At 46.8% G+C, this 19,417-nt stretch overlaps 1 protein-coding gene across 1 annotated transcript in view; it reads left to right on the top strand.

The window, feature by feature from the left end:
- The window catches only part of tox2 (TOX high mobility group box family member 2), a 120,116-nt gene that overhangs the window by 89,123 nt on the left and 11,576 nt on the right, over nucleotides 1–19,417 (top strand). The window contains 2 exon segments of the mRNA XM_039767374.1: nucleotides 1,970–2,197; nucleotides 15,267–15,347. Of these exon segments, the coding sequence (XP_039623308.1) occupies nucleotides 1,970–2,197; nucleotides 15,267–15,347 (309 nt within the window).

Below are 19,417 nucleotides of genomic sequence, written 5' to 3'. Positions count from 1 at the left end.
TGATGATGATGATGATGATAGGAAAGGTCAAGATGTCCTGCTTTGTTTCAGACTTTCTCGGCTTCGGCAGCTTCCTGCTCCCCACTCGGCCTGCTGTGCCATTGGCTGTAATTCCCAATCCAATCCAGTGACTGATCTCCTACTTTTCTCCCTCCTGGACACTCCACCTGTTTCTTACTTTTGGATGCTGTGCTCCAGGGCAGGGCTTTTCAATCAAATGGGGGTCTCTGGACGACCTGGATGGGCCGTCAGCTTAAGTTTTAAAAATAAATAAATAAATCAGTCATTTGTGTCGGGGGGGCTACTGATGGCAGATTTCTGGCATTTTGCCCCACCAGACTGACGCCAGTCCAGTTACGAGCAGACGACGACTCGCTACCCACCACACACTTCGTACGCATGGATAAGTTCCTCCAGTGCCCCGTAGCAGACCCTCCTCCAAACTCTTCCAATTAAGTCTCTGCCTCACAACATTCATCCCATAAAACCGGAACCAAGTGGGAATGCTAGGAAAACACCCAACGCAGATCGTTTTGAGGTGTGGCGAGCGCTGGGGTTACCTGCGGTGTGGTGCGACCACACAGAGTCGTGAATCCTTCAGCTGCCAAGACGTTTGGAGACTGAAGGAACAAATACCGTTCGACTTTTTCAAATGAAAATCGTGAGGCTTCCCAAAAACCGTGCCAGTGCGTTCGTACAACACGTCGGTGGGCACTCGTTGCCCATCGAGTTGCCAAAGGTAAGAAAGGGCATACAGTGGCAGAGCAGCTCGCCCCGCCTTGTGCAACAGATATGTGACCCAAACTTCTTTAGCAAACTAAAACCGATTCCTCTCCGCACTACGGTGAATATCCGACAAGCTCCAGGATACCCATTAACAAGACCAATTACATTGGGTATCAAATGCCCGTGTGTCGGGTTGTCGTTGGATGGCTACAGTGCCTGTTATGGTTGTGTGGGGTCTTCTGCATTCATCATGGCGCGGTCTGTGAAGGGCACTATGTATACTTTATCATTCATCCGGTTGTCTCTTTACATGACATGGGCAGAGGTGTCATGTGACCGCGATCGTCACTTCTGTGATGACACCGGATGTTGAGGTGTAAATAGGACTGGACGTGATCCCTTATTTGGATAAACAACAAAACTCTTCAGGGCGGCATGGTGGCACAGGTGGGTAGCACTGCTGCCTCGCCGTAAGGAGACCTAGGTTTGTATGTTCTGCCCCTGTCTGCTCCGGTTTCCTCCCACAGTCCAAAGACACGCAGGTTTGGTGCATTGGCGATCCTAAATTGTCCCTAGTGTGTGCTTGGTGTGTGTGCCCTGTGGTGGGCTGGCGCCCTGCCCGAGGTTTGTTCCTGCCTTGTGCCCTGTGCTGGCTGAGATTGGCTCCAGCAGACTCCCGTGTATTAGTTTAGGATATAGCAGAATGGATGGATGGATGGACAAAACTCTTCAGCGACGGGCGCTTCTGTGAACGAGTAGTCCCGACGTTGGCTTTCCTTTTCGTTTCCTGAACGTCTTTTCGTTGTTGACTACTGACTCGCGTTTTGTTTGCTCGATCTTTCGTTTCCCTTTGCTCCTTCGATTCCTTGTTTCACATTTTCATCTCCCAATCAGTTTCTTCTCATGACCAAGTGTGATGGAAGTATGAGGCGTTCTTCCAGCTATGGTAGTGATTGAGGGGTTTGGTTTGTCAGCAGGTGGTATGAAGAATGGTGGGCTCGTCCTCTGGTGTTGGGTTCATTCTGTCCGAAAGAAGAGCACTTGTGGTGAGCGGCCTGAAAGTTGTGACGGCCTCTGAAGATACACAGGTGTCATGGGGCCAAGTTGTCCCAGTAAGGCCAAGCGTCATTTGCCGTGGTACGCAGCAGAGAACATGTGTGTGTGTGTGTGTGTGTATGCGGCGATGTATGGGGACGTCTCATCTGTTTTGACGACTTGTAATCGTGTATCTTCTGTCCCACAGATGAGTGGCGAGAAGAGGCCGTCCTCAGACATGGCCAAGAAACCAAAGCCACAGAAGAAGAAGAAGAAGAAGGACCCAAATGAGCCCCAGAAGCCGGTATCGGCATACGCACTTTTCTTCAGGGATACACAAGCGGCGATCAAAGGTCAAAACCCCAACGCCACTTTCGGAGACGTCTCTAAGATCGTGGCCTCCATGTGGGACAGCCTGGGAGAGGAGCAGAAGCAGGTGGGTGCGGGATGATCGCCACCGATGGCTGATGTTGTGAAGTTTCTGCGGTTGTTCAGGTTCAGGTCTTTGTTGACTTGACGATACTTTTGTCATTCTACGTACTTTTTTGAATACGTAAGAGCTACACTGTGTGTGAAGGAATCATTTCTTGTTGTCGTGATTACCATTTTTTTTTTTGGGGGCTTCTAAACATTTTTTTTGTTATTCCAGGGAACTTAATTCTGACTTTTATTTTCCTCCAGGATTCAACATTTTTTTAGCCTTAATTTTGTGACGCCATTTTGTTTCGTTATGGTTGCCGCCATTTTAGCATTTTAGGTTTATTTACCTAGAATGACCCAGCAGAGCATGGGGTGTGAAAGTCGCCGTGTGCATTGATGGGTAATCGGAGATTAAAGTTCGGCGTAGTGTTGGCGTGGGAATGTTTCGGGAACAATTCGCTTTTCGATAAAGATTGCAATCGTTTTTTTTTTTCATCACGTTTGCACGAGGATCTCGTCCCTTTCAATCCAAAGGAATGTGTAACGTGGCGGTCGTTAATTGAGCGATGGCCGAGACTTTAATTGCCGGCACACCGACGGGTTTTAACGGGCAATTAGCGGGCCAGCTGAGCAAACCGAAGAGAAACACGAGGCCAAAACGAGGCGAGGCGCGGATTTGTGAAACTCGTGTTGATGTCATTCTGCTGTTCACCGAGATCCAGTGGCGTCGCTCGAGATCACGGCGCTCGGGGGGGGCTTCAATTTGACGCATATCTGAATATGTGAACCTAATTAAATAGAAAATTAAAATGACGTATAGAGAAAAATTAAGATTTATTCATATATAGAGAAACAGCAATAATTTTTCACATATAATTATAAGCATCATCGTATAGACGCTGCACTAATTATTAGTTTAATATAATTACGACTGCGAAAACGAGAACCAGTGTGGTGTACCAGTGACAGGTGGGGATGTTTTCTCCGCATTCGGCTTGATAACGAAACGACATTCTAAATTAGTTGTTCATCTTCCTAGAAATGATTATCGGTGTAAAGTTTCTGTTTATTTTTATTGCCTCATAAATTTCAACTGCCGTGTCTGATGCCGTCACAGGAGGACAGTCTGAAAATGATGTTTGAAGCCTTTGTGGATCAAAATCGGAGAATTTAACTTTTTTCATTCATGAGTGATATTTTTCTGAACCCTGCTGTTTACACACAATTTTGTGCTGAGCCTTTTCCCCAATAATGCTGCCCCCTCTGCCCGCCCCTCGCTATGCCACTGCCGAGATGGCACTCAGATGTGAGGACTGGTACCGTGCTATTTCGGGTACAGTTGGCTCCTGTTTATTTGGCCTAATCTGAGGTGTCATCGGGGTGGAGGGATGGTTATCACGTCTGATTTAATGTACTACAATAATCTGCAGCGAGGTTGAGGAGACCCTGGAGAGGTGGAGATCTGCTCTAGAGAGGAGAGGGATGAAGGTCAGTAGGACCACCAAGATAGAATACATGCGTGTGAATGAGAGGGAGGTCAGTGGAGTGATGAGGATGAGGGAGTAGAGTTGGTGAAGGTGGATGAGTTTAAATACTTTGGATCAACAGGACAGAGTAATGGGGATTGTGGAGGAGAGGTGAAGAAGAGAGTGCAGGCAGGGTGGAGTGGGTGGAGAAGAGGGTCAGGAGTGATTTGTGACAGAGGTCTACAGGACGGTAGTGAGACCAGCTGTGTCATATGGGTTGGAGATGGTGGCACAGGAGGTGGCAGAGTTAAAGAGGCTAAGATTTGCATTCGGTGTGACGAGGATGGACAGGATTAGAAATGAGGACATTAGAGGGTCAGCTCAGGTGGAACAGGTGGGAGACAAAGTCAGAGAAGTGAGATTGTGTTGGTTTGGACATCTGCAGAGGAGAGATGCTGGGTATACTGGGAGAAGGGTGCTAAGGATAGAGCTGCCAGGGAAGAGGAGAAGAGGAAGGCCTAAGAGAAGGTTTATGGATGTGGTGAGAGAGGACATGCAGGTGACGGGTGTGACAGAGCGAGATGACGAGAACAGGAAGATATGAAAGAAGATGCAATCTAAATAAAATGTAGTATTATTATTATTATTATTATTATAAGATGATCTGCTGTGGTGACCCTAACAGGAGCAGCCGAAAGAAGAAGAAGAACAAATGCCATTGTGTGTGTGTGAGGCGCTATATACGTCTATAATCTTGGGGCTGATGGGTAGACCGATAGCTGCTGAGTATTCTGGCTTTCGTCCCCGTTTGCACTCCTTACTCTTCTTCCAGCGTCCTCTTCAGTTTCCCTCCACAGGGTCTCCTAACTCAAATGAGCGCTGCAGTTAAAGATGGAAGCGGGTCTTTCTGAAGGCGCTATATAAAAACCAAACAATGCCCGTTCTTTCTCTCAGTCTGCTTTCTGGATCAGCCTACTGCTGGCATCTTGTTTGCCGGCGGCAGCTGCGATTCCCTCCCTTTTTGTGAATTTCTCATTTCCGATATTCTTATTGTCGCCCTGTGGCCAGGTGATTGGAATTGTGTCGTGGAATACCAGATGAGCGATCGCCCTGTCCTTGGGCTCGCCTCAAGGGCGCATATTCAAGGAGCACGCTTATCTGTGCCCCCCTTCTGAAATGCTCTCCCTGGCGCAGTTTGCCACGGCTGCATTTCAGGTCGGTTTCAAACCACCAAGGATCTGCATGAGAGACCCTTGTCGCGCCCGCCAGGAAGAAATGGGTGAGATGTAAAGCCTAATTCAAATGAGCGGGCCGGAGAATTCAATACATCTCAGTTGTCACAGAAGACAGGGGTTGGCTGGCATACTGGCTGGGACACCTTTATCATGGAGGGATGGATGGAGGAAGCCTCCCGGAGCCATGTGGGGGTCTGACAGGTGGCAGCAGCTTTCTGGTGGGTTTACCATAAGCAGGGCTGCATGGGAGTTGGTGTTCCAGTAGGCAGCCCTGCCTGGTCTCGTTGGAGCCACTAGAGGGAGCTGTGGGCAGGGGGAGGTTTCCTTCCTTTAGGGAGGTTCTGCCTGACCCAGAAGTACTTCTAGTGCTGCCACAGTGCATCATGGGCCGCCTGCTGTCTGTCCTGTTTTCACTTTGTGAGTTTGGGGTATTGAGTGTGTTGCTTCACTTGATTTTAGCAGAAGTTTTAGCAAAACGAAATGCGTTAAGCGGTCTGAAGACTTTGTGCGGTACATCAGTGCACGCTGTTTAATTGACAACACGAATCCGCTTGCCGGATGAACTCCTGTTTCTAGGCAGTAAAAGCTGAAATGGAGGACAGGAGCACACGAGGCGCGTATTAGAGGGGAAGCAAATGAACAGAAGGAGGAACAGCCAAAGAGGAAAGAGTGGTGAGAGCGTAGCTGCAGAAGGACGTCCTGGAGCCCCTCTAGCCGGGACGTGAGGATGCCTGTGTCTTCGCCTAGAGCCCGCCGAAGTGACTTTATCGTGACCGCGCCTGACCCGCGTGTTACTAATTCTGTTTTCGTTTTTTTTGTCGTCTTTTATGGAAGCTCCCCGTGTCAGCAGCCGCCGCACTTCTTGTCGTCTTCAATTAAACGCTTATCGAACAGGAACATTTCATTAAGGTACAATTAGGCGCTAATTCAGCGGGGACGCCCCGGTGTCGGGATTACGACCACAACATATGCTCTTTACAGCTTACTTTGTTTTAATACATCCCAAGACCACCCCCAAAAAACCACCGGCAGACTCGACTGCTAATGAATCCCGCTCGCGCTCTCTCAATCTGGAATAATTAGAAATCCTTAGGCGCGCTAATTTATTTAAAAATATCCGTCGCTCGGAGAATCATTAGCTGTGTTAAATGAATGCGAAAGCGAAGCTGTTGGGAGCATTTTGAAGTTCATTAAAGGCGGCACGCGTCTGTCAGTATTTAAGAGGCGACACTGAGGGTCATATGACTCCACCGGAGTACGTGATGCCAGCGCACGTTACAGGCAGATCATTTGCCAGTCCTGGCACGTGCCCGAAAAAGGTTGAATTGCATTCTTCACGGTGCGCTCGCCTCGGGAGTTTTCCTGACTCGCTCACATCTCGTGGCCCCCTAATGCCTACTCTAAGGTCCTGAAAGAAACTGAAGCTGCGCTGCCCACCGCGATCGCTTACCTCTTACATAATCGGACAGTTTCTCAAGAAACGAGTGTCCCACAATGGCGATCCTTCTTCTCTCTTTGCGTGTAACTTCACGACTGGCAATTTCTGAAGGTCAGGAAGATCTTTGCCTTCTTTCTCCATCATCGGTTACCTCATTTGACACTTTGAGCTCCAGTAGAAGTGAAGTAATCGTGCTTATCAATCAGACGATGATAATGATACCCTTCAGCTTTCAAAGACTCACAACTTCAGTTCAGCACACCCTGACTAGAGCTGCTGATTTACTGCACAGACGGCATCTCTGCTGTCAGTCCTTAACACTAAAACACAAGTAACTTGATAGAATGTGTTACTGCTCTGCTTCTCTTCTCGTTACTCGAATGTGGCACTCGGTGCCACGGCCCACCTGCCTAAGGTAAAGTCATCCCTCATGGAGGATCACAGTAATCGTGGGGTAGAGGGGTCCTTTCATCGGATTGGCTGGCCCAGCACTGGCCAATAGGGGGAGGCAGCTAGATGGCCGAGGTCTCCTGGACTCTAAACAAATCCAAATCATATTATGGGATATCATCCATCCATCCATCCATCCATTATCCATCCCACCATATCCTAACTACAGGGTCACGGGGGTCTGCTGGAGCCAATCCCAGCCAACACAGGACGCCAGGCAGGAAACAAACCCCGGGCAGGGTGCCAGCCCACCTCAGTATGGGATATCATCGACTGTGAAATTCTGCTCCGTACTTGTACATTTTTTTATTTTTATATTGTATTGAGGATCTGTTCTGTTCTGTGTATTGTATTGTATTGTATTGACCCCCCCATCTTTTTGACACCCACCACACACCCAACCTACCTGGAAAGGAGTCTCTCTTTGAATTCCCTTTCCGGAGGTTTCTTCCATTTTTTCCCTACAAGGGTTTTTTTTTTTTCTTTCTTAGATAGTCAAGGCCATGGGGGGTCTGTCAGACGGCAGGGTCTGTTAAAGCCCATTGCAGCACTTCTTGTGTCAAGATGTAAAGCCTAATTCAAATGAGCAGGCTGGAGAATTCAATACATCTCAATTGTCACAGAAGACAGGGGTTGGCTGGCATACTGACTGGGACAGATGGTTCCTTACCCGGCTGGGACACCTTTATCATGGAAGGATGGGTGGAGGAAGCCTCCCGGAGTCATGTGCCCTGGGGTCTGACAGGTGGCAGCAGCTTTCTGGTGGGTCTACCATAAACACTCCTGCACAGAAATGTTTGCATCAAAAACACTTTCCCTTCCATCGTTAGCCAGTCACTTCCTTCACTTTACCTGTCGCGTCCTCCCTGTCTTCCCACATCTGTACTTTTATTTCCATTTTCTACCCCCGGGGTTTGTTTTTTTAAAATTTTTTTTACAGAAGGCACATTATGCTTCCATGTCCTCCACACTCCACATCTACAGCAGCTTCCGTATCTCAGGCACCTGGAGAACACAATCACAGGCCTGTATTTGATCCCAAGAAGATACCACAGAAGGACAACTGGTGGATCCGTCCGATTAAATGAGCAAATCGTAGAATAATGGAACTAAATCAAGTCCAGCGTATTGTTGAGTTCTTACTTATTCTGCGGTATGGCAGACAAAGTCTTGTCTAGTGCTGATGTTGATGGAGATTGCGGTACCTAAGGCTCCATTAAGTTTGTTTAATGGTGGATCTACAGTCAGCAAACACATAATGAACTGGTCTAGAAACGCTGGGTCCTTACGCACATTCCAGTTCTATTTAGGAGTTAGCTGTTAAACTGATCATTTCCTTCTGTCTTTCTGTAAGGCACCCCTTATTAAGACCCGGTTACCCCTCCCATTCCTCCTGTTCATTGCCTATATCAGGGGTTTTCAAACATTTTGGTATCGCATCTCCATTTTTCCCATATTGGTGTCTTTGCGATGCACCTGACAAGCTCAACTAGATCATCGGCGCACCAGGCAGAACCTTGTTGGTGAATCGATGAGTCGGTGAGTCGTCAGAGTGGGAGAGGGATGAATCCTTTGGTGAATCGAGCGCTATTGGTCAGAGCATCCCCCTTGGTGAATTAATCACGAGAGCAGGTGATAATTGGGGTTTCCATCTTGATGAATTGAGCACGAGTGTCTGAGCTCCCCCTAGGCGAATTGAGCATGTTGGTCAGAACGGTGACCCCTTTTGTGGATCAAGTGCAGTTGTTAGAGTAGGAGGGGGATCGAGAGTGGTCTTTGGAGCCTGCTGTTACCCACCACCAATACAAACAATAGCAAATCGCAACCCACCAATGGCAGTCCACGACCCAACCCAGTGGTTAAGAAACAAATTTATCAGTGATCTGTCTCATTCTGTTTGCCCACACATTTGGTTCGATTTGGTAATCTTGTAATTGTAGTGTCCCCATACTCCAGTTAAACTCTTATCACCCACTTTCTTGCACATTAATGTTCTCATAAAAAATCTTATTATGGAAAACGCCTTCACTTCTTCAAACATTTCTAACACATCTGTTTACATCTATTCTTTCAGTTTAATATAAAAATTCTGGTGGTAGGCCATCACACCCTCGTGTTTTTGCTGCCTTTGGATTTTATTTTTTGATTTAAATGGGGGACCTCCATTTTGCGTCTTCCATTGTTAGCATAGTGACACACATTGTTAGGGACATGTCGTCAAAGGACAATGCCACCGGTTAAATCTCGAACCACTTTCTCACCCACACATCTATTTACGTCTGCTGTTTCAGTTTAATATAAAAAATTCTGGTGGTAGGCCATTACACCCCAGTGTTTTTCCTAATTCACAGGTTTCACATTGCATACTCTACTGACTATCTAGTTAAAGATCTAAATATTGAAGACTTTTTTGATCTTCCTCATCTGACTCTCCATCCTGTTCTTTTACAGTTTCTTCGGTTGCATTTTCCTTTACTCTGTGCTTTTGATAAAATTCTTCTGCAACTTCTCTTATCATTTTTATTAGTTTCTCCAGCCCACCATTCATATCTAGAATTTCCTCTATGTCTCTCTTTTTTTTATTTCTTTCTTCTTTTCTTAAAGACGGAAACACAGACATTTTATCTTCCTCCTCCACCTCCTTTAATCTAATCTTGAACTTCATTTATTCCACTTTTTTTTTTAAATAGGTCTGACAGCATCATCAGCTGAATTCTTATTTGCTCAATTGTTTGGACAGTTCTTTATTTCTGTCAATATTATTCAGAGTTTGCCCCATCTTTTTACTTCTGTACAAATTCAATTGATGTTTGTCTCATAAAGTTTCTTTATAATTTTGTAGCCTTTTCTTATATATAAACGTCTATGCGTGGAATTGTGTGTGTGTGTGTGTGTGTGTGTCTGCCCAGCCCGGAAGTGAGAAGTGGAGTCGTGGTAAGGGCTCCACCTCCGAGGAATCAGAAACTCGTTTAGCTGCTAAAACAGAAGCGAGGCGAACTCGTCAACAAAACGAATCCTCCTAGGAGAGAGGTGTCCAGAGTTGTTCCTTTCAATTACCTGACATCTCGACATGTTCATTTTTTTTTCTGATGATTTCAATAGTTTCTAGGACCCCGGGCTTTTTTACAGCACAGCCTTACACAGCTAGTAGGATTATAAAGGGAAGACGTCCTGGTTCATCAGGGCTACAAACATCGGCAAACGCGTAAAGACCAGAACCCGCAGTTAACTTACTTAGCGTTTTGTTTGCCCACAGAAAAACAAGCCAAAAAACGGTGATTTTTTTTCAACAAGAAAATATGTTACTACATGTAGCACAACCATGTAAATACCAAAATGTCAACATGAATACAGTAGATAAGGTCAGTCGAGTGTCCGCTGCTGTACTGATGCAGATTTAGCGCACTCCCTTCATGTGACATGGTTTGAGACCCGTCACCCATGCACAGCCCGATGTCACAATCGGGTCATTAGACGCCTGTTTCTCTGCACGCGTTTCTTGTATTTGTTTCTGTTGCTTGCATATGAGAAGGTACAGGGTGGTGCAGGGAAACGGGAAATTTACAATTGACATTCAATGCATGAATAAACACATTACATCCATCCATCCATCCATTATCCAACCCGCTCACTATATGCTAACTACAGGGTCATGGGGGTCTGCTGGAACCAATCCTCTGGCAGCTTTATTAGTCATTAAATTGGCCGCTTCAATCGAGTCTTGTAGGAGTGCCAGCTGGAAACCAATTGAGTGTGGCGAAGGCAGGTCTGACCAGGCTGTGGTAGCACTTCAATAGAAGGAGCAGCTTATAAAGGAATACTCCACACACACACACACACAATTTATCCATCCATCCATTATCCAACCTGCTATATCCTAACTACAGGGCACAAAGCAAGAAGCAAACCCCGGGCAGGGTGCCAGCCTACCGCAGGGCACACACACACACACACACCAGGGACAATTTAGGATCGCCAATCCACCTAACCTGCATGTCTTTGGACTGTGGGAGGAAACCCACGCAGACACGGGGAGAACATGCAGACTCCACGCAGGGAGGACCCGGAAAGCGAACCCGGGTCTCTTAACTGCGAGATAGCAGTGCCACCACTGTGCCACCATGCTGCCCTAAACACATTACAAAATACATTTAATAACGAAATATACTGTACAATTAATGCAATTAATGATGGTAATTAATATTCATTCAATATTCATTTTATGTTTGAAGAAAACATTGAGAAGGTGTTGTCCATTTCTCATCCTGACAGCCCGATGTGGAAATTCTGCATTGCTCAACGTCACACATCAAGAGGAATGCCAGCGATTTCCTCTTCAACCCTCCATTTCAGTTCAGCAGTGGTTGCAGGATGCGTGCGGTACACTTGGCTTTTAAGATATCACCACAGAAGGCAAATCACAAATTTGTGAGATCTTGGGAATGTCACCGTGGCGTGAAATGACGCGCCTTCCAAACAATCGTCGAATAGCTGCCATCAATTGTCAGGCGGTATGCAAAGCCACTCCACCTGGAGGGGACTTTTTTTTTTTTAAGGCTGAACCCGTTTCTTCGAAATTACGCAGCCGTGTTGTAATCACATGAGCAGACGGGACACGATCGTGACGTCCTACCTGGTAATGACACCGAAATTCCCTTTGCGCAGCTAGTCACACTGTCACCATTCTTAAAAAAGGCTTTCACAGCGAACGCTCATTGCGCCCCACTCCACTGCTCCATTATCACTAATGGCAAGGGGTCCTAAACGAGGTCGCATTGGTCCCAAACAACTGCCGACACCCCAGGGTCGCCAACACCTAGTTTTAAAATTTCCCTTTTCCCTGCGCCACCCTGTAGAATGTCAGCGCCTGATCTGCACATTCGATGCACCCCTTGTGATATTGTAGGCTACCACAGAGGACTGCATTTCCCCGACACGAACATTTGACAATTCCCTTATTGTGAAGACTGCTTAGGGGGGCTAACATCACAATCACGCAGCTACTGTTGTACCGCCGTGAAACTTCACGTGACCCAATTCATCAGGCATATCACGGTGGTTTGGTCATACGGCGCCGTACGGAGCATCAGTTTTATTATCCATGTCATCGTCTGAGGACTAACTCGCATTGTTATTACTGTCACTCGACTCGAGCAGTGGCTCCGTTACAATTCTTTCTAAAACTGCCTTTACCACTCTTTGTTTGTTTGCCATTGTGTTTTTCTTTGGAGGCTCCGCCCCACTCATGAATATTAACAGATTACTGTAGAATGACCATAAAGTCGCAGAAAGCATATAAGCAGTCATGTTTTTGTGTTTCCACTGGATGGCGCCACAATTCTGTCCCGGCGGTTATTCAGGCTTAACGCTATAAAACTGATTGTTACACGTCACCTCAAGCCCGACTCCGCTTAAACGGGAACCGTGTAGAATTCTCAGTCTTCAAAACGTCACGGCTTCAAACTCTGATTTTTTTTCTATCCTGACTTGACTGTCGTAGTTGATGTTTGTTTTATAGGAGATTATTTATCCTGATCTTACAGTCACGGTAGATTACACAACAAATACGTCCCATTTGCCGTGGTAAGTTTCATCCCGAGCCTTAAAAGCTCTGTGTGACTAGAAACAAAGTCCTCTGTAAGTATCCAGCAGGGGGCGCTAGCTCCCTTGTTGGAATGAGTTCTTTTGTAATTGCGGCGTGATTCATAACCCGAGACTGTATAGATACAATATAAAATGGCGATACCCCTCCCTTAGTGATACACCGGTAAGAAATCACATGGGAGAAATAACTTTGCTTTCTTTAATGGCGGTGTACTCGGCATAACAGACGAAGGAAACCAATGGCAAGACCTTTGGGAGTGGGGGCCCGATGTGTCGAGTCTGCCATTTTCGTCGCTGCGTTGGAAGGATTTTCCGGATCGGATGCCGTTGCCTCCCATCCGCCAGTCGGCTTTAAAGGTGTGCCGAGGCTTTATACTCTTCCTTCATGTGTAGGCCCCCATTTCGGTGAGTCAGGCCATTCCAAACAAGGCAAAGAGAGGAGACCGTTTCATGCCAACTCTGACACACACAAGTCGTACACAATGCCCACTTGGCACTTGGCCCTGACTGTCTTGTCTTCTAATGCTGGCCTAGAAGTTCTTATGTGGTGGACTCAAAGCTAAATCTGGCTTTGTGTTAAGATGTCTAAAATGTTTTTGTACAGAGGACAGCGACATACAGTATTAACTCTTTGAGGGCTGAATATTTTTTCCAAAACAAAGTTTTCAGAAAAGCACACAAACCAATAGTTTCACATGTAAGTCAATATAAAATGTCTGTTACTGTGTGCTGCGGCCACCAGTTGGCCATCTCTTGAGGCCTGAGCCGCTCATGGACAGCATGCTGGCTGGCAGGGATTTGCAGCAGGCTGGCTTCCGGGTTGTCTTTGCGTGGTGAGGGTGGCAGCAGCCGTCATGGTGACAGTGCAGTGCAATCTGCTTTGTACCTCTTGTCATTATCCTGCCAGTTGTCTACCCAAGCGAACATTGCCGTAGGCGCATCAGCTACAGGAACGAGTTCAGCACCGCGATCAGCTGATGTGGATACCTCACTTTCGTTTTGGATCTCGATCTCCAGATAACTTCTAGTCCAACAAGTCAGAATCCAATGCAGTGAAAATATGCAAAACGTCGCCCACGGAGTGTTTTTGCGTCGATCTCTCGCCAGATGATGATCCCGTTTTTGCTGTTGTTTGCTCTTCGCAATTCCTGCAAGCGCAGGGAATCTCGGTCAGACCAACCAAGCTAACTTTTCTTCTAGCAAAGAGAGTCAAACTAAAACGTAACGGTGGATTTTGTCACCGTTTACAGTTGACTACCACCCTCAACCCCTCCTGTTGACAGAAGTCGACATCCGCCCTAAAAGTGTTAAACGTAAGTTACAGTGCCTCGTGCCCCCTCATTGCATTATAGAATACAAGGAGTCGTTGTGTATTTTATTTTATTTTTTCATTTATAGAGACAGTTTACCTTTAGAATATAATTTTGCTTGGTAAGCCCATTTAGACGACGTTTCTGAAAAATAAGTTAGACTTGAAATAGAAATCAAACTTTAATTTTTTGGGCTGTTTTTGCTGCCTTTTTTAAATGGGGGACGTCCGTTTTGTGTCTCCCACATGACGCACGCACACTGTTAGGGACCTGTCGTCAGAGGACGATGCAGTGGGTTAAATCTCGACCCACGTACTCATCCATAACTCCAGATAACAAAGCCCCTTTTCAGATCTTGACCGTTTTCTGGCTTTGGCTAGCACTTCATTTTCGTCTCTCATTTTGGTCACGGTGTTGATTTCTCCTACATCTTTCCTTTTTTTTTTTGTCCCTGGTCACCATCACCAGATACTCCTGTGCTATCGGTGCCTAGCAAAGAAAAATGTGCAGAATGGGGAACAGCGTGCTAGTGGGTGAGCAAAAGTTTGAAATGAAGGGGGCCTCATTTTTAAGATTACTATTAAAAGAGCTATTAAAAACCCACAGACAACCCAGAATACATTTCAATAAAGTTTTCAAAAAATAATTCAATAAATAGTTAAAATCGGGGGAAAAAGAAGGATTAACTATTTAAATTTAGGCAAGAGGTCTTAACATTTGTAGGGTTAGGGGATGGTTGTTCGGGATCAACTCAACTCAATTCTGTATTGTCATGTGTACAATACAGTACAATACAATTTATTTTTGCACGGTGGCGCAGTGGGTAGCGCTGCTGTCTCGCAGTTAGGAGACCCTTAAGTGTTCGCTTCCCAGGTCCTCCCTACGTGGAGTTTGCATGTTCTCCCCGTGTCTGTGTGGGTTTCCTCCGGGCGCTCCGGTTTCCTCGCACAATCCAAACACATGCAGGTTTGGTGGACTGGCGATCCTAAATTGGCCCTAATGTGTGCTTGGTGTGTTTGTGTGTGTCCTGTAGTGGGTTGGCACCCTGCCCATGATTGGTACCTGCCTTGTTGGCTGGGATTGGCTCCAGCAGACCCCCGTGACCCTGTGTTCGGATTCAGCGGGTTGGAAAATGGATGGATGGATGGAAAATCACACAGGGAGTGCTGCAATGGGCTTTAACAGAAAAACTCCCAAGGGGAAAAAAATGGGAGAAACCTCAGGAAAGGCTCTTCAAAGAGAGACCCCCTTTCCAGATAGGATTGGGGTCAACACAATGCACAGAACAGAACACAAGTAATCCTCAATACAATATCATAGTAAAATAAAAATATTACAAGTATGGAGCAAATTTCAACAGGAGATGATGTCACATGATACTCCAGTGTGCATCATTGGCTCGAGTCTCATCGTTGGGTTACCATTTCCAGCGTATCGCTCAAGTGGCTTGTAAACGTAGGCTGACGTATTCCGGTCCTTGTGCAACAAAGTAGCGCGGGTTGAATTTCCTGTTGTGTTTTTCTCTCCCCTAACCCTGTCGAGACTCCATCTTTATGTCTAACGCTCTCCTTTTACATTGCAGGCGTACAAAAGGAAAACAGAAGCCGCCAAGAAGGAGTATTTGAAAGCCCTTGCAGCGTACAGAGCCAGCCTGGTTTCCAAGGTAACAGGTTATGTCTTCTATAGGAGGTCGGGGGGCAGATATGGCGTCGATAAATTAGACCGTGCATGCCGCGAACTCTCTGGGGAGAGGTGAGGTAGGAAGACCAACGTATCGTCGAGATTGAGAGAGAAAGAGAAGTGCGTGTGAGTTGAGACCACGAATGGAGTGCGAGTCACACTGTAGGCCTCCGAGCTTCTGGTAACGTTCCGTCTTCTGGGAAGTTCCCTGTGATTGGCAGAAATGTTTTTCTCCTCAACGCTTAACCACTTCAGATCGCAGTAACCGGAGTCTTCCGCAGGGTCCCACCTATTCCTGGGACAGCGGTCCATCATTAGTGGGGTCTAGTCCACAAAACAGAGGTGGCGAGAGACTGACTGTAGCCCTCCCGATGAAGCTCTTCCTACACCTCAAGTGCATCGACCCAATGGAACATCCCTCTCTAGGAAAGACTGGGTCAAAGGTGGGCAAAACAAGGGGCAACCCACCAGAGCTGAATGTCCCTGTGGTGAGCCCACCTAAACAAAGGACCATATTCTCCTTGAATGTTCCCGAGGCCCTACATGTACCGATGAAGATGCTAATGCCGCCGCTCTTACCTGGATATGACAGTGGCGTGATAAGATATGATGATTAGGGGGGCCCGTGGAAGTGAAGTGATAGAAGGGGCTTTCCCATTTGCAGGAAAGCAGGGACTTTTTAGAAACTCTGGGAACTTTTGTAGGATTCCCACCGCAGGAGCTCGGGGCCATTTGTTTTTCCCATTTTTGTGTTTTTTTTTTAGTTCCTACTCCAGTGTTTGTACTTTTTGTTCAACCAGGTGGGGCTCAGGCGATGAATCGTGCCAATTGGTTAACCACAAGTAGTGGTGCCATCTTATGAATCTGTCATATAGGCAATCAAACCCTTTCTTCCACTTCAGCGTTCACAGTTGGATGACTTTTACTCTGTCTGATGTGCATCACTGGCTCATATCTCATTGAACTTTGTGGTTTTTTCGCACCGTCTCACTCTTCGTAGCTGCCAGGGTGCATCGTGCCATGCACACCGTCGACAGTTTTCACATTTTGTTGTTATGCAATGTTGAATCTCTGTGGATTTCATTTTGACAGAACAAGGGGCGGCACGGTGGCGCAGTGGTAGTGCTGCTGCCTCACAGTAAGGAGACCTGGGTTCGCATCTCGGGTCCTCTCTGTGTGGAGTTTGCAATGGGGTTACCTGCAGTGTGGTGCGTTCGTACAACACGTCGGTGGGCACTCATTGCCCATCGAGTTGACACAGGTAAGAAAGGGCACACAGTGGCAGAGCAGCTCGCCCCGCCTTGTGCAACAGATATGTGACCTAAACTTCTTTAGCAAACCAAAACCGATTCCTCTCCGCACTCCCGTGAATATCAGACAAGTGGGTATCAAATGCCCGTGTGTCAGGTTGTCCTTGGATGGCTACAGTGCCTGGTATGTTTGTGTGGGGTCTTCTGCGTTCATCATGGTGCTGTCTGTGAAGGGCACTATGTATACTTTATCATTCATCTGGTTGTCTCTTTACATGACATGGGCAAAGGTGTTATGTGACCACGATTGTCACTTCTGTGTCAGGGCGGCACAGTGGGTAGTGCTGCTGCCTCGCAGTAAAGAGACCTGGGTTCGCATGTTCTCCCCGTGTCTGCGTGGGTTTCCACTCACAGTCCAAAGACATGCAAGTTAGGTGCATTGGCAATCCTAAATTGTCCCTATTGTATGCCTGGTTTGTGTGTGTGCCATGTGGTGGGCTGGTGCCCTGCCCGGAGTTTGTTCCTGCCTTCCGCCCAGTGCTGGCTGGGATTGGTTCCAGTAAACCCCGTGACCCTTTAGTTAGGATATAGCGGGTTGGACGACGACTGACTGGCTCTAATGACAACATGGAGGCACTGAGTCGCTGGGTGTGTCAGACTGTACCACCGGTGGTCACACCAGTGCCACCAACTCGCTAAAATTGTGAAGCTGTGACTGAAAAATCATTGGAAACGTCGTGTAATGTCAAAGTAAATATCAAAGTAATCCTAGAACAGTGGAAACAAAAGTGAAAGCAAATGAATCCGTAGCACAATTTCTTTTTTTAACATGAATTTCATAACATTTTGCGTTGAGACAAGTTAATCCTGCTGGTCAGCCTGGCAGAATACACAAATAAATGAATGAATGAATTAATAAATAAATAAATAAGAGCGTTCTAAAAGTAACATGAAGTACAATTCCAACGTAAACCAGCAGGCGAGTACAACACCCAGTGCAGGGCATGTAGAATGAAGCTACTGGAACTTCACTGACCTTGTGGCCGGGTTATGGTGGGTGAAGCTGTCCTTGAAGTGGGTGGGCCGAGTGGTGAGGCTCTGGTGGCATTTCCCAGCGGGCAGAAGCGAGAACAAGGAATGAGGTAGGAGGCTGTCATCGGGGACGATGGACTCCGCTCTCTTCAGACCTGTAGTGGAGTAGATGGTGTGAAACTGAGGACGCTCAGTGCCCAGTGATTTTTGAAGTTGTACGGACAGATACCCGACAGGGCTGCAACTCCCGTGCCATCCAGCGGGTGTCTTAATCAGGTTCAGCCTTGAGGAGCACTGCCACCTGCCGTGTGATGTGAACGAACTACTCCTGGTGAGCCCGTCCATCCATTATGGCCTCCTGGCTGGGCAAGAATCCCCTCCTTTACCCCAGCCAGGATGCCAGTCCTTCCACCCTGGCACCTACACCACATTTGTTAGAAAAAGAAAAAAAAACATTTCATAGGCTCTACTTACTTCTTCACATGGCAGTATCTGAGGAAAGGTTTTGGGAGTCGTTCTGATGGGCTGGGAATGAATTCTTATTTCCTTCCTGTCTTCTTATATAATACGCTAGCGTGGCTGTCTGTTTGTCTGTCCAGGACTGGAAATCGCCTGTCGCTCACAAACCGTTTGACTGATTGACCTGTAATTTGGTACACAAATACTGCGTGACGTCTACTGTCTGCTTTTGGGGTGAAGATTGACCTCCAAGGTTATTCCTCCTTTTATTTTTATTTTATTGTAGAATCAACTCCTGCAGTGGGCAGGCACCCCGCCCGGCGTTTGTTCCTGCCTTGCACTCTGTGTTGGCTGGGATTGGCTCCGGCAGACCCCCGTTACCCTGTGTTAGGATATAGCTGACTGACTGTAGAATCAACTCTTGGCAGCAGCCAGCAGGGCAGGCGTGTGGCACATGTGTACGGGCGCGTTCTCATTCCCTACCACCTTCGCCGTCACTTCCCCTACCTCTTCATATCAGAAATCATTCTTGAGGCAGATTGAAGACTTTAAGTGTCAGCTTAAGTGAAAAATTAAAGAAAACGTACTGAGTAATTGGAAAGACAAACACTGACTTAATCAGTTGTAACGTGAAAAGAAAGAAGAGAAGAAGTGGGCCGCTAGGGTGGAGGAAAGAAGAGCTGCTCAGGAAGCAACAAGCGCATCAACCTCAGAGACAGAGAAAGGGGAGGAGAACTGGGAATGAACAAGTCAAGTGGATTAACGTGCAGTGCGCCATTACTGGTGTGATAAAATTGGCAAATAGTTTTTGATATTCAACTTTTTCATTTTTCGTCCCGTTATCAGGAAAGGATTAGAGTTGGATAACAAGGTGACTGCAGTTTAAAGCCCTCAGAAAACAATAAAGGATTCTGTTGAAGATGATTGTCAGAGGGGAGTCCTGGGGGCTTGGTGGTTCGAAATTCAGCCTGCTGGTTTGGTTTGTAGCATAAATGAGGACTCTGGATGTTGTGGTCTTTTTTTTTTTTTTGGTGAGCCCCTAATACTGAAGTAGAACTGCGCTCCACCCTCCCACTTTTTTCTTTCCTTTTTCCATGAGCCGGGATTAACTTCCCGCGGCCCAACAAAGCACACGGCAGGCTGCTCAGTTTCACCGCCTGCTTGAAAACAAGTAGACATGATTGCAAAGCAAATGGCGCATTCATGAGGGGCCGCTGACGCCTCGCTTTTTTTTTTGTTTTTTAAATCGGTCTCGGGGAATCGTGTCTGTCATTTCGCGCAATTAAATATTCTGCCAAAGATGGAATTCAAA

This window comes from Polypterus senegalus, chromosome 10, assembly GCF_016835505.1.
Source record: "Polypterus senegalus isolate Bchr_013 chromosome 10, ASM1683550v1, whole genome shotgun sequence".
Lineage (NCBI taxonomy): Eukaryota > Metazoa > Chordata > Cladistia > Polypteriformes > Polypteridae > Polypterus > Polypterus senegalus.
The sequence above is the reverse complement of the archived record's forward strand: the minus strand, read 5'-3'. Positions and strand labels throughout refer to the sequence as shown.